At 38.6% G+C, this 24,743-nt stretch overlaps 5 protein-coding genes and 1 pseudogene across 11 annotated transcripts; 3 read left to right on the top strand and 3 right to left on the bottom strand.

Moving 5' to 3' along the window:
* The first annotated feature begins 86 nt into the window (after window positions 1-86).
* On the top strand, window positions 87-4,486 carry LOC140003732 (uncharacterized). 3 transcript variants are annotated; one of them, XR_011816667.1, is made up of 10 exons: window positions 87-243; window positions 349-434; window positions 963-1,107; window positions 1,311-1,449; window positions 1,563-2,161; window positions 2,679-2,760; window positions 2,956-3,014; window positions 3,194-3,296; window positions 3,630-3,681; window positions 4,133-4,147. XR_011816667.1 is itself a non-coding variant. In XM_072054307.1 (9 exons), exons 1-9 carry the CDS (start codon window positions 175-177, stop codon window positions 4,174-4,176), a joined length of 1,275 nt encoding a protein of 424 aa, XP_071910408.1. In that variant the 5' UTR covers window positions 87-174; the 3' UTR covers window positions 4,177-4,486. The 3 variants fall into 3 exon arrangements, 1 of the variants encoding a protein (XP_071910408.1); XR_011816668.1 differs by lacking the exon at window positions 4,133-4,147 and having other exon boundaries at window positions 3,630-3,920; XM_072054307.1 differs by lacking the exon at window positions 3,194-3,296 and having other exon boundaries at window positions 4,133-4,486.
* A 595-nt stretch (window positions 4,487-5,081) lies between these two features.
* LOC113694799 (histone H4) lies at window positions 5,082-5,712 on the top strand. The gene has a single exon (XM_027213674.2). The coding sequence runs from the start codon at window positions 5,177-5,179 to the stop codon at window positions 5,486-5,488; it is 312 nt and encodes a 103-aa protein (XP_027069475.1). The 5' UTR covers window positions 5,082-5,176; the 3' UTR covers window positions 5,489-5,712.
* Window positions 5,713-8,252: 2,540 nt separating this feature from the next.
* Window positions 8,253-12,969, bottom strand: LOC113695959 (probable ADP-ribosylation factor GTPase-activating protein AGD6). 3 transcript variants are annotated; one of them, XM_027215198.2, is made up of 5 exons: window positions 12,830-12,969; window positions 11,781-12,701; window positions 11,576-11,665; window positions 8,891-9,395; window positions 8,253-8,508 (listed from the first exon to the last, which is right to left on the bottom strand). In XM_027215198.2, exons 2-4 carry the CDS (start codon window positions 12,585-12,587, stop codon window positions 8,892-8,894), a joined length of 1,401 nt encoding a protein of 466 aa, XP_027070999.1. In that variant the 5' UTR covers window positions 12,588-12,701; window positions 12,830-12,969; the 3' UTR covers window positions 8,253-8,508; window position 8,891. The 3 variants fall into 3 exon arrangements, with proteins under 3 accessions (XP_027070999.1, XP_027071001.1, XP_071910410.1); XM_027215200.2 differs by having other exon boundaries at window positions 8,316-8,508; window positions 11,781-12,666; XM_072054309.1 differs by lacking the exon at window positions 8,253-8,508 and having other exon boundaries at window positions 8,763-9,395.
* A 2,716-nt stretch (window positions 12,970-15,685) lies between these two features.
* LOC113695680 (protein EXORDIUM-like 5) lies at window positions 15,686-16,767 on the bottom strand (annotated as a pseudogene).
* Window positions 16,768-20,365: 3,598 nt separating this feature from the next.
* Window positions 20,366-23,536, top strand: LOC140009266 (short-chain dehydrogenase TIC 32 B, chloroplastic-like). Of its 3 annotated transcripts, none has more exons than XM_072054310.1 (8): window positions 20,366-20,615; window positions 21,089-21,320; window positions 21,454-21,533; window positions 21,623-21,776; window positions 21,910-21,988; window positions 22,357-22,525; window positions 22,605-22,651; window positions 23,148-23,536. In XM_072054310.1, the coding sequence occupies exons 1-8, from the start codon at window positions 20,504-20,506 to the stop codon at window positions 23,319-23,321; spliced, it is 1,047 nt and encodes a 348-aa protein (XP_071910411.1). In that variant the 5' UTR covers window positions 20,366-20,503; the 3' UTR covers window positions 23,322-23,536. The 3 variants fall into 3 exon arrangements, with proteins under 3 accessions (XP_071910411.1, XP_071910412.1, XP_071910413.1); XM_072054311.1 differs by having other exon boundaries at window positions 22,360-22,525; XM_072054312.1 differs by having other exon boundaries at window positions 20,370-20,615; window positions 22,441-22,525.
* A 128-nt stretch (window positions 23,537-23,664) lies between these two features.
* On the bottom strand, window positions 23,665-24,239 carry LOC113695000 (uncharacterized). The gene has a single exon (XM_027213946.2). It carries the CDS (start codon window positions 24,175-24,177, stop codon window positions 23,776-23,778), a length of 402 nt encoding a protein of 133 aa, XP_027069747.1. The 5' UTR covers window positions 24,178-24,239; the 3' UTR covers window positions 23,665-23,775.
* Between the last annotated feature and the right edge of the window lie 504 nt (window positions 24,240-24,743).

A 24,743-nucleotide genomic window follows, 5' to 3' on the forward strand; every position in this document is an offset into this window, starting at 1 on the left:
GGGATTCGTAAACACTAATTTAAAGTAATACATTCGCTGTTAACTACTGCTAAACTACTTGTACGACGGAATAATTAAGCAAAAACCGTTCAGTTTCCCGCTACATTAGAGCTGAACTGTCAACTCTCATCATCATCATCTGCTGCCAATGCGCTCGTCGACAGAGCTTCATAGATGCAAATGACCACTCCTTCGACCCCCAACAATTGCACTTCCACTTCCAGATCTTATTTTCAGACCACTGTAAGTTTGGTTTCAAGTGTAGAGGAAAATCCCTAATTTTCACTTCACTCTTTAATTTTTCTCTTTTTGTCTCCTCATAATTTTTTTTTTTGGGTCTAAAAAAAGGTTGGCCTCAGCGATTGGTGGTTGGTCAAGGCCGAAAAGGACTTTCGCGGAAAGCGACTTGCGATCGCCGGGATCCCTCATCGAGAGTACATTCATTTAGTTTTTGTGGGCTTTTTTCTGTTTTTGTGCAGTCATATTTCATATATCATCCATGGTCGTTAAACTTGTTGACGAATTTTGGGTTTTAATTTGTCATAATGAGATGTAGAAGCAAACGCCAGAGCTTTTTTTTTTTTTTTTTTTTAAGTTGGAAATCCATGTACCTTCGCACTGGTCTGGACAGGTGCTATCAATTCCGTAGTCTGTCTATTTGAGGTTAATTTTATAATCTTACTTTTAGTTCAATTGTGGGTGTATTTTTTATCTCATTATGTTTTTGCCACCTTCCTTTTTCTGTACTCATATTGCTGGTGTAATGTTGCCCACTTTTCAAGAATTTGAGCAACGCATTTTATATTTTAATGGGAATTCTGTTGTTTTCTGTAACATTTGGTCCTTTGGCATTATTTGGTTTGCAAATCGTCCTGTTCCGTTTATACTGATCTCAGTGAACTATCCATTGCAAGGAAAGCAAACCTCTTAAAGTATTGACTTCATCTTTTGTTGTGCTGTAGTGAACAAGCTCTGCGTGTATTTTCCTCTGCACCAATCCTGAAGAGACATGATCTCTTTAACCTTGAGACTGCTGACGGTGTATGGATTATCATCAAAGGCCTAATCAACAAGGCTAGAACAGAAGAAAATGGGTTTCCATCCGAGGCATGTTAAAGAGTTTTACTTCACTTGAGTTAGCTAAGCAGCACGGAGATTGTTTATATAACAAACCAACAACTTATTCCCACTCAAAATTTGAAGCAACTAATGGCATCATACTTGCTATGGGTTACTGACTGAGCACTCTAAAATTTTCTGCAGCCACTTTAGCTGTTTTGTCCCATAGCTCTGATTGATTCTATTAACAGGTATTTGACCATTTTATTATTGGCTTTCCTCCTTATTGGGAGGAGTATGCACTTAATTGCTTTGGAGGAGAATCTCCCACTATGGGCGCTGCACAAAGTAACTGTGATTCTGAAAATTTATCCCCAGAAGCAGGAATAGGTACACTGTTCAGCTGTTTGGATGATTCACATTTGCTGAAAATTCTATTTTGTGGGGTGTTCCTAAATGTATGACTGTCTCTAAATTCTTTTGCTGCTTATTTTTTCTTACAGTGGTGCCAGTTACAGTAGATTTTACTGACTGTCCCCGCATAAATCACAAGAATGCAAGTAGTGAAGAAGCAGAAGATGACAATTGCAAAAAAAATTCCAGTATAGAAGATAGTCCAGCCGGAGGCAGAAACGAAAGTAGCAGTAAGTCAAAAAGTGGAGGGGCAAAACCTTCTGACGCTGTTTCACAGCAAGAAAGTCGGGTTCTTGCAAAATTTTGTCATAGTGATTGCTACTGTAGGGATGAGTCAGGTTTATCTCCTATGGTTCCTGAAGCTTCAGGAAAGGAACTATCTTCAAGTAATTGTTCAATCGAACAAATGGAAACTCTTGAACTATCTGGAAATAGTCTTGATGATAATGTCAGGCAACCTCTAGCACAAGCAGGGTTTGAAGAGAACTCTGATCCTCCATCTGACCAGGCTAATATGTTTACTGACGGGGATCGAAAACAAGATCAGAAAAACAAGCGCATTAGGAAAAGGGCTCGTAAAGTGATGCATTCGCCAAGTTGGCTTGGCGGTGTAGGTAAAAAAAGGGAGAAAAATGCAGGTGCTAGTAAACGACCTATACCTAACCCTGCAAACTTCTCGGTAAAGAAGGTTAGAAAACACATGCCTTGCCTTTTTTCATCAAAGATGTATACCTATTTGTGAGTATGTCTATATCACTATGCATGTAAAACTGTGTTCTTTGGTCCCTTTTGGTCTTCCATGATGCTTGGGTTCACATATCTTAGGAATTTATATTAAAAGGATGCCTCTTTTGCATGATATTTATTTTTGTCAAGTATAAAAATCCTACTACCCCAATCTGTGTGGTTTTAACTTGATTCTGCCTTCACGATCTTAATTTGATGTCTAATATCAGATAAGAGTACGTGGATGTCTAACAGCTGTAGATGAAAGGTATAGAAGTTCAAATTTCGTAATTGAGGAGTTTTTTGGTGAAACTGGAGAATTTTATGGTATCTTTTGTGAATGCTTACATGTGTATTCGCAAAGTTCTGACTTGATTCTTTTCCATATTTGTTTTGAGACTTATGCTCCATTCTCTTATTAGTACTAGCTTATTCTTGGTTGATGTATAAATTGGTTCGTTTTCCATCTGTTTGCATAGGGAAGTCCTATAACTCGTAAGAAGAAGGAGGAGAGCTTTATTGCTTTACCTGAATCTCTAAGTCTTCAAAGATCCAGATCTGGTAAGATTTTCAACCATAACGGTGACTGTTCCTTTCTCCCAAACCCCTGCCAAACAATTCTGTCTAATTGTTAGAGTACTTTTAAGGTAATATTTAGTTCCTGAGATCGTATGGCTGTGTGTCTTGTCTAAATAGGTTGAGAATGAGTGACGTTGTCTTGATGGGGTTTTGACTATATAAATCCATGTCGTGCAGGGAGATTGCTTCTTCCTACCATGCAGTTTTGGCGCAACCAAAGAGCGGTGTATGATGCGGTTAGTCGCTGCATTTAGTATTGTGCACCTAACATTTTCACAACCTCTAGGCTACAAGTAGTTCTTGCCAAGATTCTTACTGACAATCTTCTCCTAAGATAAGGTTATGCATGCAAGTAATACATTCGAAAAGATATATCTGCAGATTCATCTTTGTGGGCTATGATACGTTGCTTCAGGTTAAATGAAGGAATCGCTTCGTACGAGTTCTATTTGTTTTTATGTTTTTGGAAGATACTCGGGATGCTCTGGCTACATTTTTCTGCTGATTGGATAGTCTGGGTACATGCTGAACATCTAACGTATCTGGTTTATTTTATCAACTTCTTTTCTGGCTAAAATCTTCGTGTTGTAAAAAAAATGGCGTGAAAAAATAATACAATTAATGCATTCATACGCTAGCCAACATATCTTTAATAGCTGCTGGGAAATTAATATAGGGTAAGGAGTTTTCATCTGAATTCCTTTGTTAAGCAGATTTTTCATGTCTTCTGAACTTGCTTTTTAGTTGGTTACTACAAGATACCTTCACTTTCAGCTCAAGCATCTCCGATTTATTTCTGCACCCTTTTTTGTTAACGTCAGTATAATTTGATTTTTTTTTTTTTTTTTCAGGATCGTCGAATTATGGGAATCAAGGACCCGCAACTCAACCAGCATACTAAAGGTGTGTTGCTCTATGAGGCGAAGACAATTTGATAGATTCTGCTAGACCTTGGAACTAATGTAATCTGAATGTGCCTTGTGTGCTGTCACTAATCAAAGGGTAGAAAAATTTATGCCCAATTTATTTGAATTTTATGTTTTCTGTGTGGTGTCTTTGCATATCAAGACTTGTAATAGACAATAAAGTGAACAGAGAAAAGGAGATAGAATGAATCTGGAAGGCGAAAATTATGTGCACAATTCCATTGTGAACTGCATCATGTCATCATTAATTTTTCATTTTTTAATCTTATGGTAGAATCTTTACTTCGACATTTACATTCTACTGTTGAGAGCCGTGGTTTATTGGACTTTTTTTTTTATTTAACCTTATTAGTTAATTGTGACCACTGTAATTGACCTGGAGATTATATATTGACTGTCATTCACATGGAAGCTTTTCTTTTGTTAAGGGAGTAGGTCTGAACCTCAAAGAAAGAAAAGGCAACTGCGGTGACTGTTCATAATAGCGCGCTCTTATTGGCCAGTGATGGCGAAAGGTATGAGATTTTCATGTCATTATTAACAGGTGTGGGCCAACATAAGCAGCAATCTGTTAGCGATGTCAACATGATACTCTATTGTTTTCCTTTTTTCTTTAGCAATGACACATAAGGTTTTCTTTTTTCAACACCCTCTTTTGCCTTTTTTTTTTTTTTTGTGGACCTAATCACTGTAGATGCATGCGGTGGCATTCCTGTTGCCAGCAGTGTAGTGTTTGTATCTATCCTACATCCTTGGAAATTATTAAGGAATGCTGTGCTATCTTTTCCCTTCCAAAAAAAAAAAAAAATGCTGCAATTGAAATAAAATAAATAAATTTTGCTCAAGAAAGAAACCAAAAATGTTGAAGGGTAGGCCCTTTTTCTGATTAGTGGTGTTGTAACATTCGGGCTCAATAAAATCAGCAACGATGGGCTGAATTTGGGCCTATAGGACTGTTTGCCACCTGTGGCTATGATGTCCAAGGCTCCCAGAAGATGAAAATTGCTCCGCCGCTAAATTCGAAATTCTCTGATGAAATTTCAAATTTTGAAAATCACGCAATAGCCCGGACCACCCCAATTTACCAAGATCACCCTCAATTAAAAAACATGAATTGAGTTAACTTGCCCGTGTTTCTAATTTGTGTGCGCGCGTCTCTACCGTTTACAGGAAAAATTAAAAAACATAAAAAAAGCCACGATCCGCGTCATCCAGAATCATGGATTATTAACCGTCAATTTGAGCCTTATCGACGTCTCAAAATCATCTAATCTATTCGTTCCGGATCGCGAATTTCAGCCGTGGATTAACATTTGAAACCCAACGGTCCTCCTCCTCTCCGCTCCACAAAGGCTCCCCTATATAAGTTTGCAAACACAAGCCTCCAATGTAATCGGAATTCTCTCTTATTTGGCTTATTCCTTCTTAATCGACTAGATTAGTGGTAGTATCTGCATCCGTTTCGATTTCAAATGTCGGGAAGAGGAAAGGGAGGCAAGGGATTGGGCAAGGGAGGTGCGAAACGGCACCGTAAGGTCCTGAGGGATAACATCCAGGGCATCACGAAGCCGGCGATACGGCGTTTGGCTCGGAGGGGTGGAGTCAAGCGTATCAGTGGTCTCATCTACGAGGAGACTCGCGGAGTCCTCAAGATCTTCTTGGAGAACGTGATTCGTGACGCCGTCACTTACACAGAGCATGCCCGTCGCAAGACTGTAACCGCCATGGACGTTGTCTACGCCTTGAAGAGGCAGGGACGTACTCTCTACGGCTTTGGCGGCTGAAGAAAGAGAGGGGGTTAGGGAATGATTGTAGTTGGTTTGGTTTTAGCGCGCTGTTGCGAAAATTGATCATCATGTGGTAGTGGTATATCTTTTCGAAATAGGCGGGTTGGGTCACTGGGTAAGACTTTTAGGGTTAGGGTTGGGAATTACGGATGTTAAAAAATGTTAATTTTTTCAAAACTGTTTTAAGAGGGATTCCTGAACTGGCTCTTCCCTTCAATTTCTCCTTTGTGGTTATGTGGTTTATTTTACGTCTGATGCTATCATCTAGTAGGATATCTCCACTTGATTAATTTGCTGTGTTAAAAGAGAAGATTAATGTTCAGAAAAAAAAAAAAAAAAAGAGAAATAGGACTGATTTTGATGTGCGGTGTTCTTCCGGAGGACGATTATTTGGCATCTAACAAGACATTTCCTTTTGGAGTGACTTAAGTGCAAGCAAATACCACGAAACACATTCAAAGAATAATGACCCAATTTCAGCGCCACAATCACAGAAGGGTTTTCTTCATGAAGAGCATTGAAAGGCTAACTGCTAATTTTCAGGGAGCAATGTTTTGAGTCTTCTGCACATTAGTAGGCAGATAAAAAATGGAAGGAGCAGCTGCATTCCAACCAACAATCTCAACTTTCATAGGCTCTCCATCTAGTTCAACACGATTTTTATGTCTAATTGCTGCCTCTGTATCTTTTCCATGGGAACAAATCACCTCTGCTTTTCCCTGCGAGAAGCAGAAGAGTATATTCCAGGAAAGACTGCATTTCAAGCCAAAAGTTCCTTGGTGACGATACCTTTGATTTGCGACTCTTATCATAGTGAACAGCACACCTTTTCAAGTCGCCGACTTCAGAAAATAGCTCCTGTTCACATGTTTTGGGCCCAGAATTCGTGCGTTCGGGTGGGTGGAACTGGAACTGGAACAGGAATCTTCTGTTCATTTCCAAGGTAGGGCTGTGGAAGGCCGGCACAGTCCAGATGGGTTTGTTTGGATGGTGACTCTATTCCAAATAATATTTTGCTTGCATTACAAATATAATTTTTAATTCACATTTTATATTTTCAATTATTTTTTTATCTCACATACATTACATCACAAAAAATGTTATAATAATTATTTTAAATAATACTCTATCCAAATAAAATGGCACCTCAAGAACACAACAATAAGAAAACAATAAGAAGTGGTGTAGTTGGTTATCAGTCAGTCTAACACACTGAAGGTCTCCGTTTCGAGTCCGGGCGATGCCAATTGGTAACGTTCTTTGTTTTCGTTTGTTCGACTTAACAGTCACCTCGGGCCCATAACCTACATCGTCGCTTGTCCATATGCTGTCCCCTCTAATATATGTGAAAACTTTTTTCTTTTTTAATTCATTCCCTCTTAGGCTCTTATAAAGTAAAGACCAAAGTGAAATAAGCAATTTTTAAGGGCAATCAACCAAAATCCTTAACTGAATACCTTTTTTCCATTATTTTATGACTAACTGGAAAGAAAGCATAATATTTATATAATTGGAGGTGAAGAGTATAGGTGGCAAATAAACCCATTTAACTAAATTTATTTATACCCGCCCATGAATAGATGAATATGGGTATATTAAGTTTTTACATATACGTATAAATGGGTTAATCAATAATATCCATCAAACCCAATTAACCCATTTAAAATTATCTTTTCCCAAACCTCCTCTCTTCCCTTACCCATTTTTTTTTAAACTGTTCATTTTATCATGATATTGATTACTTTTGTTTCATTATTATTATTATTTATTGATTTTATCTTATTATTTTATTTTCTCTTCATTTGTTAACTTACTCATGTTTCAATATGATCAATTTATGACAAGTTTTAGCCTCTTTTCTTACCTTTCCATAATGAAATTTTAAATTTACATATGAAAAAAATGTTAGGGGTTCAAAATTTTTGAACTAATTTTTTATGTTAACTTTTATAATACTCAGTTCAAATTTTTATACTCTTATTGTTCTATTATTAAATAGTATGTAATTTTACGACATAGAGTACGGATAAGAAAATTTTGGTAATTAAGTTTATTGTGTATTATAAGTAAATATTTAAAACTAATGATGAGTGTAAATGATAGTATAAATTGATAACTTAGTTTGCAACGATGAATTTAAATGAATTTACAAAAAAGTTAAAATAAATGGACTATAAATGGATAATTGGATTACCCAATTTTTTTTTTGACTTATCCATTTATATCCATCTAATTAAATAGTTATAAATAAGTTAACTCACTTATACTCATTACCCATTTTACCAATTCAAACCCACCTGAGTCACCCATTTTAACACCTCTAGAAAAGAGTCAAAGTATTTTGTTTATTAAAAAAATATTATCTTTACAAGATGCCTATGTGCCTAAAATGCAAGATGACATACACATGTATACCCTATTTGCTAATTAACATGCTCAGCGAACACGTTAAATGAAATTAAGTAAGGCCTGTGAAATCAAGTTAAGTAGGACCTTTGCATGTTCGCGTGGAACTCTTTCATTAGTTCTAAAACAACTACTATGTATGTTGATCTGCATTTGCAACTACAACTTCATACCAGCCAATGTAGCTGCACGTTTTTTTTTTTTTTTTTCACTATATTGATATATAGGTTTCTGCTGCAATCATTCTCCATGAATATATATATATATATATATATATAATCTAAATTTCAGAAGACGCCGAGAAATCTAAATTCTGTGTTTGCCAAATGAAATGCACACTCGCTAGTGGGACAAATGAAACTAAAAGTCCAACTTATCCATTGATCTTATCATGGGATGATATAAAAACGATCAGCTATTTTCTTGACAAAAGAGTTCCATTTCCTTCTAATAGACTTGGCTGCAGTAGCGCGTACTCAGTTCAGCCTCTTCAAAGTTGGACACGAATGAGCCCAAGTCCAGAATCACTCGAGCGAGCATACCAAATAATTGAAAACAGCAATAACTTCTCGTACAATCTGACGTGTGCAAGCAACAACAGCTGGAAATTTCTGAATTTGACAAAAGAAATATCAAAATTGCTCTACAGAGATACATATCTGTAAATAAAGCACAGTTAACAATGACTAGGGTCATAGTAATTGCAGAAAAGTTCGAGTATACCAAGTAGACATTTAAAAAAAAAAGTCGTTTACAAATCCAAATGCAAATCTAGGTTATAAGAAACAATTATCAGTCCTCAAAAACACAAATTATGGAGTCAATACTTTGTCCATTGTGGGCAATTAGCCAATTGAGTTGGCAATTTTACATATATAGACTATTTCTAACAGACAGATCGTTCCAACAAGTTATGTCGTTGAATTGAATTGGAAGAACCAAAAAATCGAACGGGTGCATTTTGAATAAGCATTCGGAATGCCAATCACTAACCTTAGAGAAAACCTCCTTCCGTCCACTTAGCATCTGATTTTCCATTATAACCGACAGCCTTGCTATCAGATGCACTCTGGTAGAAGTTATCAAATCCATCATCTTTGTTATCATCCCAGCCTGCCCAGCTATCCCCATTATGAGATGCTGTCCCTTTACTTGATTCTTCTTTCCTATTGTCTTTACTATCCCAATCATCCCAGGACCCAGAACTGACAGAATTAAACTGCCGACCAGATGAGGGCTGCCCAGCAGCAGGAGAATTCCATCCTTTCGAATCCTGTCCAAACTCCTGATAATAACCATTTGTCTCACTTTCACTCCTTTGCCAGCCATCATTCTTCCAGCTAACACCACCTTCCTTTGCATACTCCTCAACCTTTTGTGATGCCAAAGCCATGACACCTTTCATGATACCCCATGTCTTATGTCCTATCTCTGTCGTCTTAGCAGCTACAACATTGACAGTTTCATTCACCTTGTAGTCATAGCCCCCCTCTTTCACCTGCAAGAAGATCGTAATGCAAATTGCTTAAATTTTCAGTCAAACCAACCACTAAGGAATCACAACACTGCATTAACAACTTAAAAAACTGACAGATATGGATTGTTAGAACTAGTAAATGCAAAAACTCAGGTGCCTAACTTCATAGCCTTAAATTTTCTAGTGGTCTAATACAAGATCAGACTCTTCAATGTTAACTCTAATAACACAAACCCCCCTACAGCTGAAGCAGCTATTGCCAATATTACATGAAGGTTTGTTTGCTCATGGGAGGTTAAGAATTTAAGGCCTTTCTTTTGGAAAATTAAATTCAGAAAAGAGCTCAACGCATCTTCAGCTACTTCTTTTTTTAGCTGCTAGGGCTACATTAGCTTTTCTAAAAGGATAATTTCAGAAACCTCCCTTGAGGTTTCTGACAATTTCATTCGGCTCCTCTCATCTATTGTCAAGTAATGACTCAAACTATAGCCTTCCACATTTAACTCTCTATCGTATCCATCCTACATCTTCATTTCTTCCAAACTCATTTATCTATTCCCATTTACCAAATGTGTATTGCCACCACTAGCAAAATCACCATGCATGCCAGCCACTAGTGCTTACGCATCAGGGTGTCTATTCCCAATTCTCTCTCTTTCAATACTAATAAAGAGCTTCTTTGCACCCATTTTTGTTTTCAATTTTTAGTAGGTATTAGCAAATTGAAATTGTCAAACAACAAGTTGAGTGATGATTTCGTTGTCAAACTAGATGGAAATCAAGAAATGAAGATAGTGGTAAAAAATTAAAAAATTATGGGTCGGAAATGGAAGAGGGACTAAATAAAGATTATACTAGTATGGTTGTTATGGGAAAATATGTTCCTGGTATATCTATAACTACATTGTGTTTATTTGCAATTATTGGTGATGGTCCTACAAAGATAGAATTTTACTAACTTGAAACTCGGTGCTGGAGTATATTGGGTGTTCGTGTTAGGGTGATGACTTGCACTATTTTGTATTAGAAAGGTGGCAATCATGAAAGTGGAGTTTAGGGATATATGAGGTTGATATGAGATCGTAGGTAAGTTTTTAGGTATATGATACTGCATTTTTAGTTGATTCAATGGTTTACACTGGTAGGCTGTAGACAAAAGAGGGACTTTGGAGCAAAGGCGAGTGTTTATTTAGTGATAAATTGGATGTAGATGGGCACTGGTAAAAGCAAGCAAGGATGAATGAAATAGAGATAATGAACCATTTTTTCCTTCTTTATTTTTGCTGTGAATTATATCCCAAGGGTATTTTAGGATTTTTCAGAAAAAGCCTAGTCTTTTGGGCCTACAATGTTACTTAAACAGTGAAAATAGGGGAGTTAGGTGTAATTTTTAGATCTAGAGGGGAGCTTCCCGCAAATACCGAAAACCTCAGGGGAGGTATGTGAAATTATTCCTTTTCTAAATGCAGTCATCACACATCACTCATTTTACTTAGTCAAGAGTTCACAAGCTTGTTGCCAAATCTTAACTGCATATGGGGCATTTGGGCATATTAAGGATCATTACTGGTATTGGCATGATATGTATTCATAAAATCTTTATTTACACATCTACCTACATCCTAAAATGAATGCACTACTGCTTTTTAGACTGTCCCTGAGTAATATCCAATCTGCCCACATAAAAATGGATTTCTTTGGTTTGAGAGGAAAATAATTTCCACTAGAAGACATTTCTTCAAAAATATGGTACATGGAAAAACTGATCTAGGGTGAACATCACTTACATCATGGGCAAGATGCAAATAAAGGAAATAAGCAGAACAGATGAAAAATAAAGATAGAAGTATCCTTCATGAATTAAAGATTAGAACCTGAGGCCCATCATTCTATAACAAATCCAACGTAATCTGTATACCATTCAGAAACCCACTTTAGACATGTAGTGCATCAGCCTAACCTTATAGACCTATTCCATAAGAAAGAATCACTTCAAATTCTTAAGTAGCAGAATTAAATACAACTGCTAAACCTATGCTACAACGTTCAAGTGCTAACAACAATTATCATTCAACACCTAAGCAACAGCAAAGCAAGACTTTGCTATAACTATACTGTCATTGCTCTTCACACCATCTACAGGCACTTTAAGATGAGTAAATCACTGACCACTCAAGCAATATGGATAGCCATAACAGTACCTTCGAAGAGAACTCTGTAGCACCTGCCTGAACGACATTAGCTGCCGACTGTGCTGCTGAAGCAGCCACCAGCGATAACTTGCCGAATCCCTGTTTAAACCACGATCACATTTTCATCAGCTATATGCCACACAGGCTGATTGGCATCAATAACCTAGAAGAAACGCTATTGTAATTGTGGACCCACACATCAGAAAAAGTGTACCTGAGCAACAGTAGAGAAAACATCTCCCTGAGAATTATTCCTGGGAATGGGAGCAGGGCTGGACCCGAATCCGACGTACTTTCCCCCTTGGGAGGGCGGAATCCCCTCAGGCCTCGACTCATTTTCCGACATCTTCCCCGCAAAAAAGCTTTCTTTATTGGCAGCCGAAGCCTCCAGCTGCGCCCGGGAATAAATATCCTGAGTGGACTTCGATCGAGCAGGAGTGCTACCGGTGCCACCACCACTCCTAAAATCCCCCACCGTCTGATTTCTCCTGATATTATTACTAGTGTTGCTACTACTAAACCCGCCATCGTCATAATTATCCCAGCTATCCCACCCCGAAGAGGCTGCAGTCCGACTACCCCCAGATGCCCCAGCACTAGACAGCGGCGGCTTACTGGTGGGGCCCCCGCTGAGGGTTTCCTTGAAGGGAGGAGGATCCCTCCAAGGTTTGCCCTCGGCGAGGGCTTGGATCCTGTCCCTATAAACAGAGGCGGCTTTGGTATTGTATTTGGTGACGATATCGGTTTGTTTAGGGATCCCATACTGGGAAATAAAATTATTGAAATTGTCGTTGCCGCCGAGCTCCATTTTGCGGAGTTGGATCTCGGACCAGGAATCCATGGTAACGGATCGGACGAAGGAGATGTGGACGCCGAGGCCCCGGTGCTTCCCGGAGCACTCCAAGCACATAAAGACGCCGTAGGAGACTGAAGCCCACTGCGGATTTTTCTGGGAACAGTCGACGCAGATCTTGTTGCCAAGCTGCGATTGGAGCTCTCTGAGGCGCCGGGATGCCGCCATTAGGGATCAATTTGGACGGCCGTATCCGATCTCCTTCCTCTCCGATGATGGGGATTTGGGAGTACCCGATCCCGATATGCTGCGAATCCCGGATCCGCGTAGATCAAAAGATAGCTAAATAAAAGTTACGACAATGTGATCGAAACATATGGATGAAGACATATGGAGAGAGAGGAAAGAGAGCAAGAATTCCAATTAGTCTTTGTCTTTTATTATTAAAAAAAAAAAATGAAACAACTTACAAGAGAATTGGGAAGAGAAGAAAGAAGGAAGATGGCCGACAGCGTCAAAAAAGCCTGTGATGTGCATAACGGCTGGTATGCAGATGCACTGAGTTGGCAACGGAGCGGAGCTGATTTGGATTTTTTCTCTTCTTTTTTTTTTTGGGGTGGTGGGGGGCCACAAATTACCCAGTAGTCCAGTATTTATTCGAGGGAAAAATCTTTTCTTTTTTCTATTTCTGTTTGAGTCGTATATTTCTGGTTACACTCGGTATTGATTAACAGTATATTCTAGAGGCATCATTTTCTTTTTTTCTTTTTTTTTAGCCTACTCTTTTTCATGTTAATTTGTTTCAAACATGTTTGTCGTTCTGGTGTTATAAAAAAAAAAAAAAAACACTGTTGTGGTTTTTTTTAATAAAAAAGTACGCGTGGAATTCGAGAACTATTATGCCTTGTTTGGTACATCGGGAGTTAGGAGAATACTCTTCCATCTCGTTTGGTACATCGAAATGCTCATGATGATAGGGAAAAAAAGTCATTTCAATAATGTCTGATCTCGAAATGGAATGTCCATACCATTTTTAGTATTTGGGTAGATTATTATTTGGAATATTATTTAGAATAATAACTGTAGCACTTTTTGTGATGTGATGTATGTGAGATAAAAAGATAATTGAAAATATAAAAAGGTGGGTTGGAAAATGTGTTTATGATGGAAGCGAAATATTATTTGAAATATTTGTGCTATCCAAACACTATTATGTATAAAATTGACTTAATTGACTTAATTACCTTAAAATCTATTATTGAGCATTATAAATTTTTGCATAATTTGTTTATGATCGTGCTATGCTATTTGTTACCTTGTATGAGGAACCATAACTCTTTTTTTTGGTATATTATAAATAACCTATGTACTTATTGAAATAATTTGATTATAATATTTGGATAGATATGCTTTTTATACTACCCTGTGGTAAAGATGTTTTGACAATTTTTGGATTGATTTGAACAAAATATGCTGATAATATATACGCTATCTCGGTTAAATGCATATAAATATATAGAATTTGAAATTCAAATTAATTATTATCCATATAGCAGTGATGTATATACTGTCAGTGTATAAGGATAAATCCTATATCTAAAATAATTCAAATTCCTTCTTAAACAACCAAACAATATCAAAAGCTATTCCCTCCTTTTTTCATCTTTTATGTTTTTCCTCTGTTCCCTCCTAATCTCCCAAACTAGCAATTAAAGATTCATTTCTTCACTAAAAAAAAAAAAAACTAAAGTAGAAAATTAAAGCACACCATGAAACTACCACCCCGACCCAATCTTGGTTTTTCTTATTGTGGTGAGATCATTCTGTGAGGCTAGGTTCAATTGGACAGAAAGCTCGCAAAGAGCCCGTATAAGCTCCTGAAATGTGTCGCGTTACTTAGAGATTGAAGTGGAGTGGATTGGCCCATACTTGAAATCAGAGTTGAAGTTGGACGTCTTGGGCCGGGTGGAGCCTATCGAACTCGCAAGCAATGGCGTTTCATCATAATGACTAATGCGATCTGCTGGTTTGCCAAATTATTAGGTTATTGTTTTAATTCAATCTTATGCTTTTATTACGTTCTTTCAAATTTTAATATTCAACTTCCGGGACCAAAAACAACATTTCATCAGAATTCTATTATCCAGAAAAACAAATGAATTTCTTAATCCTCAAACGAAATCTTTCCACAAAATCCATAACACGTAACGAGAAGAACTAATTAGAAAAAGGACTACCTCTACAAGAAAAAGGCCTATTTTTAAGAAAGGAAAAAAAAAGGTGGTTTCCGATTGTTGTTAGCATGTAATAATGGTCTACACTTGAAACAAACATGGTAAAGATTTTGAGTTCATAAACATTCGTCATGTATAAAATTGACACTCATCAGTCATCCCCTCGTCTGAGCAGAAGGGATTTTTCCGTAGAAGATGGAGCACCAAAATGGAATTCCAGACCGAGGGAGCTCCGTATGAGAAAAGCAAGACGGGGATATATGAACAGCTCTGCCTATGTTGGAATCTCCTATAGTGGGATGCCCACATTTTTTATAGCATTATAGAGAAGAACTAAATTATGTTGAAAATGAAACAAAGGGTTTTTTTTTTTTTGTCAATACAAAGAGTATCCCTTTCGAACTAATCTTCCTACGCTTGTGCACCCGCCTCCCAAGATAGTAGAAGGAATCGAACTCTCACCACACGGTGTAGAACCTAATGAGACAACCCCATCACCATCCGAGCCGATCCCGAGGGGCAAAATGAAACAAAGGGTTAATCAGAGAAAGATGCAAACTGCGAAGTCGTAATCAGTGGAGCGGAGGGAGCAAGGGCAGTGGGCAAGTCAACTCAATCGGTATCCAAGTAAATGCATGAGTTACGTGGAAACACATGCCAGTTCTTGTCCTTGAATAATACACTAGTACTACTTATTCATAGTAAGGGAAAATGGTCAATTTAATCCCTAAATTTTTTTTTTCCGTCGATTTCGTCTTTATATATTATTTGTAGCCAATTTGATCCTTAAACTTATATTTTGGTTCCAATCCAGGAACTTAGCGGCGGAGCCACCGCACAATTTCTTTCAAACTTCTAATTGAGCAACCCAAAAAGGGTATTTTTGGAATTTCAATGGTGAGGCTGTAACAAGAATGAATGAATGTAGACTACCAGACAGACTTAAAAAGAATAATGGAGTACTATCGTCGTAGTATGCTACAACTACTCCTCCGCTACTAGCAAAGTGTTACTGCTACTGTAGTTGTAGTAGTAGTAGTAGGATTCTAGATGACAGGAGAGGAGAAGAGGGGAATCGCCTCTCCGGGAATCCTAGTCCAATGCATTCGGACAGGCACAAGCCTTCAAAATAGGACTCCAGATCCACTGCACCAAAAACTTCCGACCCCTCATCCTCTTCACGTTGTACGTCGTTTCCTCTCTGTTCCTCATCGCCCACGCTGATATACCTTCCCCCGCCCCCCGTCCTGTACAGCCCCTCGCACAGGTCCCCGATCTCCGTTGGCACCGTGGGGTCCTCCCCCGCGTACCACGCGTTCACCAGTGGGTTCGATGCCAGCTCTGCCAGCTCGTGCTCGATCACGCTTATCATCCGCATTCGGAGGGGCCAGTGCTCCCAGCCCGCCTACCCCTATGTACCCGGGCACGGCGAACGGGTACGCGCACCCCTTCGGGCATTGCTTCCCGGAGTTGCCTACCTAAGAGTACGGCAGCGTGTAGCCCACCACGGACGGGAAAGTGAAGTAGTGGAAGCCGCAAATGGCCCGGCAGAAGTCCTGGACAGTGACGTCCCCGGAGGTGAGGATGAGGTAGATGCCATTCTTGTGGTCGACGGGGAAGGGCTTCGATCGGACCGCCGCGGCGATGACCTGCCACATGGAGAGGCGGGTGAGGTGGGTGCCCTGGGAGTAGTGGGGTTCGGAGTACTCCCCGGCGACGAGGACGGAGCTGGAGATGTTGGCGCCGGTCTGGTCAGTGTAGAGGGAGACGGTGCGCCACCACTGGGAAACGGAGGGGGAGGGAGCGGCGTGGCGATCGGAGGTGGAGATGGAGAGGAGGAAGTCCTTGATGAGGAGCTGGTGGGAGGCGGCCCACCGGCCGTACTAGATGAGGTAGATGTTGATCGGGGAGGAGAGGACGAGGCCCATGTGGTAGCGAATGTCAACCAAGTCGGAGAAGCCCTCAAATTTCTTGGAGGCAGAGAGGGACTTAGGGGCAAGCTTTGGGTTGAAGTAGGAGTTCGATTGTGTTTGGAGAGTCTGCTGCTTAGCGGAGGAATTGTAGGCGGCAGCAGCAGCATTGTTGAAGGGGACGATGAGGAGGAGGAGGAGAAGCAACGGCAATAGTGTCGGTGCTCCTCCTCCTCCTCTTACTGCTGTTTTAGTAATCAACATTTTGTGTATACTTTTTTTTTTAATGCCACTTCTTTTTAATTTTTGTTACAACCCCAGCATAAAAGTTCCTAAAATACCCCTTTTGGGTTGCTCAATTAGGAGCTTGAAGGAAATTGTGCGGTGGCTCAGCCGCTGAGTTCCTTGATTGGAATCGAAATATAAGTTTAAGGATTAAATTAGCTACAAATAATATTTAAGGACGAAATCGACGGAAAAAAAAATTTAGGGACTAAATTGGCCATTTTTCCTTCACAGTAATTAAGGTCGCTTCATTCGGCAGCCGTCTGCATTTTCTCAACCAAAATAAAAAGATAGAAAGAAAGAAAGCGAAAGGAGGAAAGAAATGAAGCCTTCTGCGGTGAAGAAAGGGCATGTCGATTGTCACGTAGTATGGACCCAAGAAATGGTACTCGTACTAGAATAAATACTAAATGCCACTAGCTGTAGCAAACGGGGAGGTGGCGGTGCTGGCGGCGACCGAGACCACGAGTAGTTGGCAAGAGCCAGCCCACCAAAAATGTCATCTTCATTCTTTATAATCTCTCATGTTCTGCTTTGATAGACCATAATTAGAGGTAGGGATGCAAACGAAGTACAGTTATATGTTCACACACAGGACGTGCAACTGCAAGCGTATTACTTTCGCCTGAGGAGGCAAGGGAATTATAACGCACGAGATTGGTGATATTTAAGATAATAAAATACTGACTTTATTTAAGCATTTTGGATAAATATTTTAGATCCACATGTATGTTAAGCCTGCTCTTCAATTTGGGACCTAAAAATTAATAAACTTCTCGGCGGTCATATTAGTTCCTTTTAGTTTTTTTTTTCTTTTTTCCAAAGGCTTAAACCATGTACTCGATAAATGAATAACCTCTATTAAATAATAAAATTTTTCGATCCCAATTTTGGGCTAATGAGTTAAATTAATAATTTTGGTCAAATAATAAGATACTACTTTTTTTGAGAACCTTATATAACATATTGGTCGGATTCATATCACAAATTAATGAATTACTAAAATTACATATCATATTATCCTAAAATATGAGGCTATTGTTGCTTGTTTTTTCTTATAGTTTAAATCTACCGGAATCTCATTCCTAATTTTTCTTATTGCATCTAAAAGTTTCGAAAATATTGTCATTTATATACATAATATTGTTAATCTAATTCATTGTATGTTGACATCCATCAATTAGTATTTCTAAATCTTTTTTTTATCTATTGATAATAGGAAATGGTATCAATTACAACATACACTGAAAATATTAATTAGAATTACATTATAGATACGAATCAAGGAGATATTAATTGATTTATATTCCTTAGATAGAATCGTAAGTGTACTTGATAAATTAATAAATTAGTAATTTATCGATTAATTAATACCTCTTCAAATTAATAGAATTTATATTGTTCCAAGGGTCTTAATTTATAGAGGTTTTACTATAGTATGTGCTTTAATTTAATAGTAGTTCCCTAAATCAATCCCAATGCGGTGAATGCATTATCTGGGCAAAGCTCATTTGGATTACTTTTTTTAGGAGTTTTTATTAAAAAAAAAAAAGTATTGTAACGATTTTGATGATTATGAGATAAAAGGTGATAGAAAAATGTACTTATGGAAAGCAAACTTTTTCTGCAAAAAATTACAATTCAAAAGAGGCCGTGTGTGGAAAATTATTATCAAGTCATATATATATATATATCTATTAGGATTATTAACTTGAATAATCAAAACCATGCAGCAACATATATATATATATATGTCCTAATTGCACTTCCGCTAACTTTAAAAATTGGAAGATTTGAAGGCTGTATCTACTAGGCTTTTGGGCGGTTTCCTCAAATAGGCAGTACATTACTGCAGTAGCAGTAAATCAAGTCCATCACTTGGGATGATAAAACACCAACAGTTGCCGTTACCGTTGTTTTAAGCCCAGAAGAGCATAGCTAGAAGGAATGACGGACAGAATGAATGAAATAGTTATGTGCTCTGTTTTAAAGACAAAAACTGAAACTCTCGAAATTAGTTGAAGAGTAAATCTGGCAAATATAATGAATACGCAATTAAAGCTATCGGCAGAGATATAACTGCTTCTAGCTAACGGTCCCTGGTGAGCTAATGCTGCTACGATAGTCCTGTTTCTTTGTTGGAAAAGTAAATTTAGATTGCTATTTTCCTAAAATACCCTCACATTAAATATGGTACAACTTTATGGGAACTTGAATTGATGGTAAAAAAAGAATCAACTCTCATTTAAATAAGGTAGGTTTATAGTAACAACTACTTACATTGAATAAGGGTATTTTAAGAAAAATTAAAATACAATTACATTTTTCAATTGGAAAGTGGACTACAATTTGGGACAGATGAAAAAGGAATACAGGACTATCAAAGTGGGACGGAGGGAATATGATTAATCTCTCCTAAACTGACAGTGTATATATTGTCAACATTAGATGAATGATAATTATATAAAATTTAAATCTAAAATTTAATTTTTACATATGTGTCATGGATCCAACGGTGACACAGTGCATGCACTGTCAGTGTATATAGTATTTACTCAAAAATATAATGCTGAGCCAACAGAAAGTTTTGTCCACACGTCTCATTTTTTTATTTTGGAGACTAGAAAGGCCCTTTGTATCCCGACCCCATTTTTTGCAATTATCAATTTCAATTACACTATATACTATAATGTATGTTTACTGACTCACGAAAGTAATACTAATATACAAAAACATGACAAATTGGACAATAATAATAATAAAAAAAAAAGTTGTATACCACAATCATATAATTATAAATTAAATACATCTGGACCATGAATTGCACCATACATACATTATAGATACAGCAGTTGCGTAGCTACTCACTCCCTTGCATCTTTTTGGGAAAGACGACATAGTATTTCATTAAATAGTAGCAGTACACCATGAAATTTAATCAATCTAGTTCAAGTAAAACGGTACACAGTTTTTCAGAAAAAATGCAAACGGTACACCTGCGAACCAACCAAACTAGAGGTGTAAGAGAAATATGATAAAAAGTGGAGTGGTTCATTTTTTCGTGTGTTCAATTTACCTTTTCTTGATGCAAAGTCCAATTTTTACTTGAAGATTGAAGATTGTACAATGTAAGGTACAGTTGAAAAGTTGGTGGAAGTATTTAGAGATAGCCACCAACGCCTAACTGGGCATTAAATGCGTGCATGCCGAGTCCAGTGTCCAGGACTGTATTCCACAAGTGTAAATACAACCAAATTTATCACCTATATCACCACCGAATTTTTACTTAGCCGTGTACGCATATACACACATATATATATATATTTATCTCTCTTTCGCTCTGTTTGCTTCCTTCCCTTTCTACTCATGCATTCAGCCACGGATTTTCCTCTACGCCCTCTCTCTCTCTCTCTGTAAATCTATATAGGTATAGATATATATGTATATGTCACGTACGGACACACACACACACACACACACATCGTCACAACTCACAAGTCCCCCGCAACACCCCCCTCCCCCCCTCGGCGGCCCAACCAAAAGAAAAATAAAAGTCACAAGTCATAACTCCTCACCTCCCAACCCCACCATAACTCCCCGGGTTGCTATCCTATATAACCAGGCCTTTGCTATATGCAGTGTAAAAGAAATCAGGCGCTACCTGGTACTAGCTTGAAAAGCATTTTCCTTGATTATAGATTGTTAGGGTGGGAAGATGTTTAGATTAATAACGGGAATACCAGGGCCGAGTGGCTTCGGATCGGCTTCCACTGCTGAACAAGTTACGCAAGGGATTGATGCCTCCAACCTCACTGCTATCGTTACAGGTGATGAGCCCCGTTCATATCCAGTTGATACATTAAAAAAAGAAAAAATTTTTTTTTTTTGTGGTGGCACTCTTCATCATTGCGTTTATGTTATACTGCATATTAGGACTGACATGCGTTTGTGATACCACTTCTTGTGTGCGCAAAAGACATATGGTTGATCTATCAAAAAAAAAAAAAGAAAAGAAAAAAAAGTCAACGACTAAAAGAACAAAGGACATGATGGTTGGATGGTTCAATTGTTTATTATTTTTTTAATCCCCACTCGTCGTTCAAGGAAGTTGGATTGGGGGCTGCCTTTCTTTCCCCAGAGAAGAAAAAAAATTAAATAAATTTTAGCTGCCATGCATCATGCTAGTTTATGCCCTTTTCTTATCATGTCGCCTGGCAACTTGTGGCTTCTTTTTTTTTTTTTTTTTTTTTTTTGTGGTTTGGGCTCAGTATATTGATATGCAGTTGACAAGATCGTGCAGGCGGTGCAAGTGGGATAGGCTTTGAAACAGCAAGAGTGTTGGCCCTGAGGAAAGCCCATGTGGTTATTGCTGCAAGAAATGTTGAGGCTGCAAATGAGGCAAGGCAAAATATTGTGAAGGAAAATGGAACTGCTCGCGTCGATGTCCTAAAACTCGACCTTTGCTCGATCAAATCGATCAAGGCCTTTGCTGATGACTTCTATGCCCTTGGTCTTCCTCTCAACATCCTAATGTGATCTCCTTTTCTCCCCTCCTAATATATCTTTTCTGTATTCTCATATGCAAATTCCTGTTGAATGATGTCAAACTTGAAGAGTGTCGAAGTTATTCAGTCTAATCTAAAGATGAGATGATTGAATCTTCAGAAACAATGCTGGTGTCATGTTCTGTCCCTACCAGCTTTCTCAAGATGGAATAGAGATGCAATTTGCAACTAATCACCTTGGTATGTGTTTTTATCAACTAACGAGCAGCTTCTAAATTTAGTCACTGTCGCTCTCATATCTCTTTTGTCGGGTAAATGGTTGTTCTCAGGTCATTTCTACTTGACGAACCTTCTCCTTGACAAAATGAAGCACACCGCAAATTCTACAGGCATCGAGGGTAGGATTGTGAATTTGTCATCCGTGGCTCATGTCCATACTTACCGTGGAGGAATCCGATTTGATCGCATCAACGACAAAGACAGGTTTTGTGCTTTGCCAGTTTTCTCCCGTCAGCATTCTGTTGAGTGCAGGTTGTTTCCCATTATTCTTGCAAAGAATGATCACCATTCTAATTTTACATGTTCTTCCTATTCTCTGTAATGCTCCTCATACCAGTTACTCAGACAAAAAGGCCTACGGGCAATCCAAGCTAGCAAACATTTTACATGCCAATGAACTCTCTCGACGTCTGCAGGTGATCTTGATGCTTCTATGTCTATATTTCAGAAAACCACCATTACACTAAGTGTGTATCTGTTACTTTTATTGTTCTGTAGAAGGCAAAAAGACGTGGTGACAATCATGTTCTGCTTGTTTCTTCATTCTGTTGGGTAAACAAGTCAAGAGTATAGAATGTCATGCTCTCATTTGGAAACTGCGATTATCAATTAAGAAAACATGAAAAAAAAATAAGTAATTTGCCCATCTCTGATGTAACGTCCTATATTGATGTCGTCCTCCTGGTTAGTAGAAGTCAAGTAGACTCTTAAGATGAGCGAGCAAAAAGTAATGTTCATTAAAATTTGAAGGTCTTTAACAAACAAAGTGTATTCATTGGTCCAGCAGCTAAAATGGGATTTAAAGCATGTGGCCCTTCTACTTCTGATTCTCCATCTCAAATATGTTTCAAACTTCTGCTATGGGCAGGAAGAGGGAGCGAACATAACGGTCAATTCAGTGCATCCAGGATTGATAATGACTAACCTCATGAGACATTCTGCACTGCTAATGAGTAAGTATTGATGTCACAAGGAGGATTTTCATTTCGGCCTTATTTTGTTTTCCAGATATTAATTCAGGTTCATTGGCAGGAGTTTTGCAGGCGTTCACTTTTATCTTGTGGAAGAATGTGCCTCAGGTAAATCCAGCAAACATCAATGCATAGAGAGGTTGACTAAATGTTTTGATTTCCCCCATTCCAAATTAGATTAAGACACAGAGAGTCAGGTGTTTCTGTGCTTTCCATTTTTCTCATTTCTGAAGTTTCCTTCAAAAGTAATCACAAAGATTCTCAAGGACGCACATGGGGTTATTAAGAAACACCTGAGATTGAGATCCATTGCTTCTTGTTGTACATAACAAAGTGGTCTTTAGTAGAATTTATCGGTGCGTTTCACACCCTAAAATTGAACGCAGTTAGTCAGGTTTGCTGAATTATACATGTTTAGATAAGGTGGAATTTCATCTCTACTGTGTATAAAGAACCCATCTGGAAGGGCACGAAACCACTGCCTACCCGGAGCAGCTCTTTGCGAGACTAGATCCCATTCTCTCTACCAGTCTGGTGGTCCATTCATTTACTGGTAGAAGTTTTGTAAAGCATAAAAATTTCAGCTTGGGTTTTCGCTTTGCAGGGGGCAGCCACAACATGCTATGTTGCACTCCACCCGAGTTTGCAAGGTGTGACTGGAAAATACTTTCTTGATTGCAATGAGTTTCCACCGAGCAAGTTGGCAAGAGATAAAGCTTTAGCCAAGAGATTGTGGGACTTCAGCGACAAGTTGGTGAATGCAGCGGCTCAAAACTGATGAAATATACTAGTACTACTACTACTGTATTTCCTAGTTTGGTCCTATATCAATCATTTGTACACCATGTAGCTAGCTAATCTGGCTGCCTGTTTGAGAGTAAGATGAGAAATTAAGTACAGGTAGAAAGTTTTACTTGGTCGTTGAAGTGGTCGATGAAACCATACCCCACTATGATACAAAGAATTTCATTTGTTTGCAAGTCCTGCAGACGACATCGAATCTCTCCCCCTCTGAACCAAAAAATGATGATCTATTAGAAAAAAATTCTTACATTGCACTGATTGGCACGTAGCTATCTGTTCTTTGCTTTTCGCTGCTGAAAGAAAATACTAATGAAAAGAAAAGGGACCTGCATGCGTTACGACTAATCCTCTGTAAATAATAACCTGGGATCCGAAGGATGCAGAGTGCAGAGACCGTACATGGTCCATACCCAAGCTAAGTACGTGGCCTAGTCTCGGGGATCTTCCATCTCCCATAAAGCCAAAGCCTTAACTACGTAAGCGGAGGTAGCTACAACTACCGCTGCGAAAACCGGGGGGACCAGCAAGTCCATTTTAGACCTTTTGAAAAAATGAGCCGGCAGGCAGAAAAGTTCCCCGGGAACGTCGACCGGAACTCTAACCGTCGTAGGCCCTCCTTGCCTTTGATCTTGTTGTCGTTGAAGTCGACAGGCCTGAGAGAAGGAAGAAGTGGGATTTACCGCAGAAACAAAAGCCAACTCAGGGGAGAAGGACGCCACCGCCACTATTATGGTCAGGATTGTGGTCCACGTTGCGGCATAGAGCAGTAGAGGCCACCGCGGAGAAAGCCTTTGCAGCATTGCCTTCCACAATGTGAAAGTAAAACTCATCCTGTCCTGTACTAAAAGAACACTGCGGATGAACTTCTTGGGATGATTTATCTGCTGCTCAGTTTCCTTATTTCAATACACACACATTGTGAATAGATAGATGGAGATGGATGCCCGACCCCTGAAAGTATTGGGCTAATGGATTGGACCTAATCTCAACTACTTTCGAGTAGTTTGGTTTGTCGTTCAAAACGTCTTAAAGTGAAACAAGAGAAAATAACTGTCGACTAACTCCTCTTTAATTCTCTAATCAGACAGACTTTTGTTGGTTTGTTGGTTTGTGTTAGGAGAGCTACAACATAACCGAGAATTGGTTATTCTGGTGAACGCGGCACCATTGCCTATTAACTATTAACTATAGGGCTGGAGCAGATTTGCAATTTGCACAGGTCCAAGAAGGTAATAGAAAAAATGATCTGTTTTCAAATCCTGCTCACTTGATTACCCAGATAATAATCAGGTATATGTCTACGACATCTTTTCCTTTTTTTTTGGCACATCTTTTTCTCTTTGCGTTCATGTTTCCTTTCCTCTCTGTTTTACCCTTTTTAATCACTCTTGTTAAA

Source organism: Coffea arabica, chromosome 6e (genome assembly GCF_036785885.1).
Source record: "Coffea arabica cultivar ET-39 chromosome 6e, Coffea Arabica ET-39 HiFi, whole genome shotgun sequence".
In the NCBI taxonomy this organism is placed as follows: domain Eukaryota; kingdom Viridiplantae; phylum Streptophyta; class Magnoliopsida; order Gentianales; family Rubiaceae; genus Coffea; species Coffea arabica.

Coding starts and splice junctions, on each gene's coding strand:
- LOC140003732 (XM_072054307.1), top strand. CDS start 175: ATGCAAATGACCACTCCTTCGACCCCCAACAATTGCACTTCCACTTCC. Junction 2,761..2,955: donor TCTTCAAAGATCCAGATCTG/GTAAGATTTTCA, acceptor CATGTCGTGCAG/GGAGATTGCTTCTTCCTACC. Junction 3,015..3,629: donor AAAGAGCGGTGTATGATGCG/GTTAGTCGCTGC, acceptor TTTTTTTTTCAG/GATCGTCGAATTATGGGAAT.
- LOC113694799 (XM_027213674.2), top strand. CDS start 5,177: ATGTCGGGAAGAGGAAAGGGAGGCAAGGGATTGGGCAAGGGAGGTGCG.
- LOC113695959 (XM_027215198.2), bottom strand. CDS start 12,587: ATGGCGGCATCCCGGCGCCTCAGAGAGCTCCAATCGCAGCTTGGCAAC. Junction 11,666..11,780: donor TTTTCTCTACTGTTGCTCAG/GTACACTTTTTC, acceptor TGGTTTAAACAG/GGATTCGGCAAGTTATCGCT. Junction 9,396..11,575: donor CTACAGAGTTCTCTTCGAAG/GTACTGTTATGG, acceptor ATCTTCTTGCAG/GTGAAAGAGGGGGGCTATGA.
- LOC140009266 (XM_072054310.1), top strand. CDS start 20,504: ATGTTTAGATTAATAACGGGAATACCAGGGCCGAGTGGCTTCGGATCG. Junction 21,534..21,622: donor ATTTGCAACTAATCACCTTG/GTATGTGTTTTT, acceptor GGTTGTTCTCAG/GTCATTTCTACTTGACGAAC. Junction 21,777..21,909: donor CGCATCAACGACAAAGACAG/GTTTTGTGCTTT, acceptor TCCTCATACCAG/TTACTCAGACAAAAAGGCCT.
- LOC113695000 (XM_027213946.2), bottom strand. CDS start 24,177: ATGAGTTTTACTTTCACATTGTGGAAGGCAATGCTGCAAAGGCTTTCT.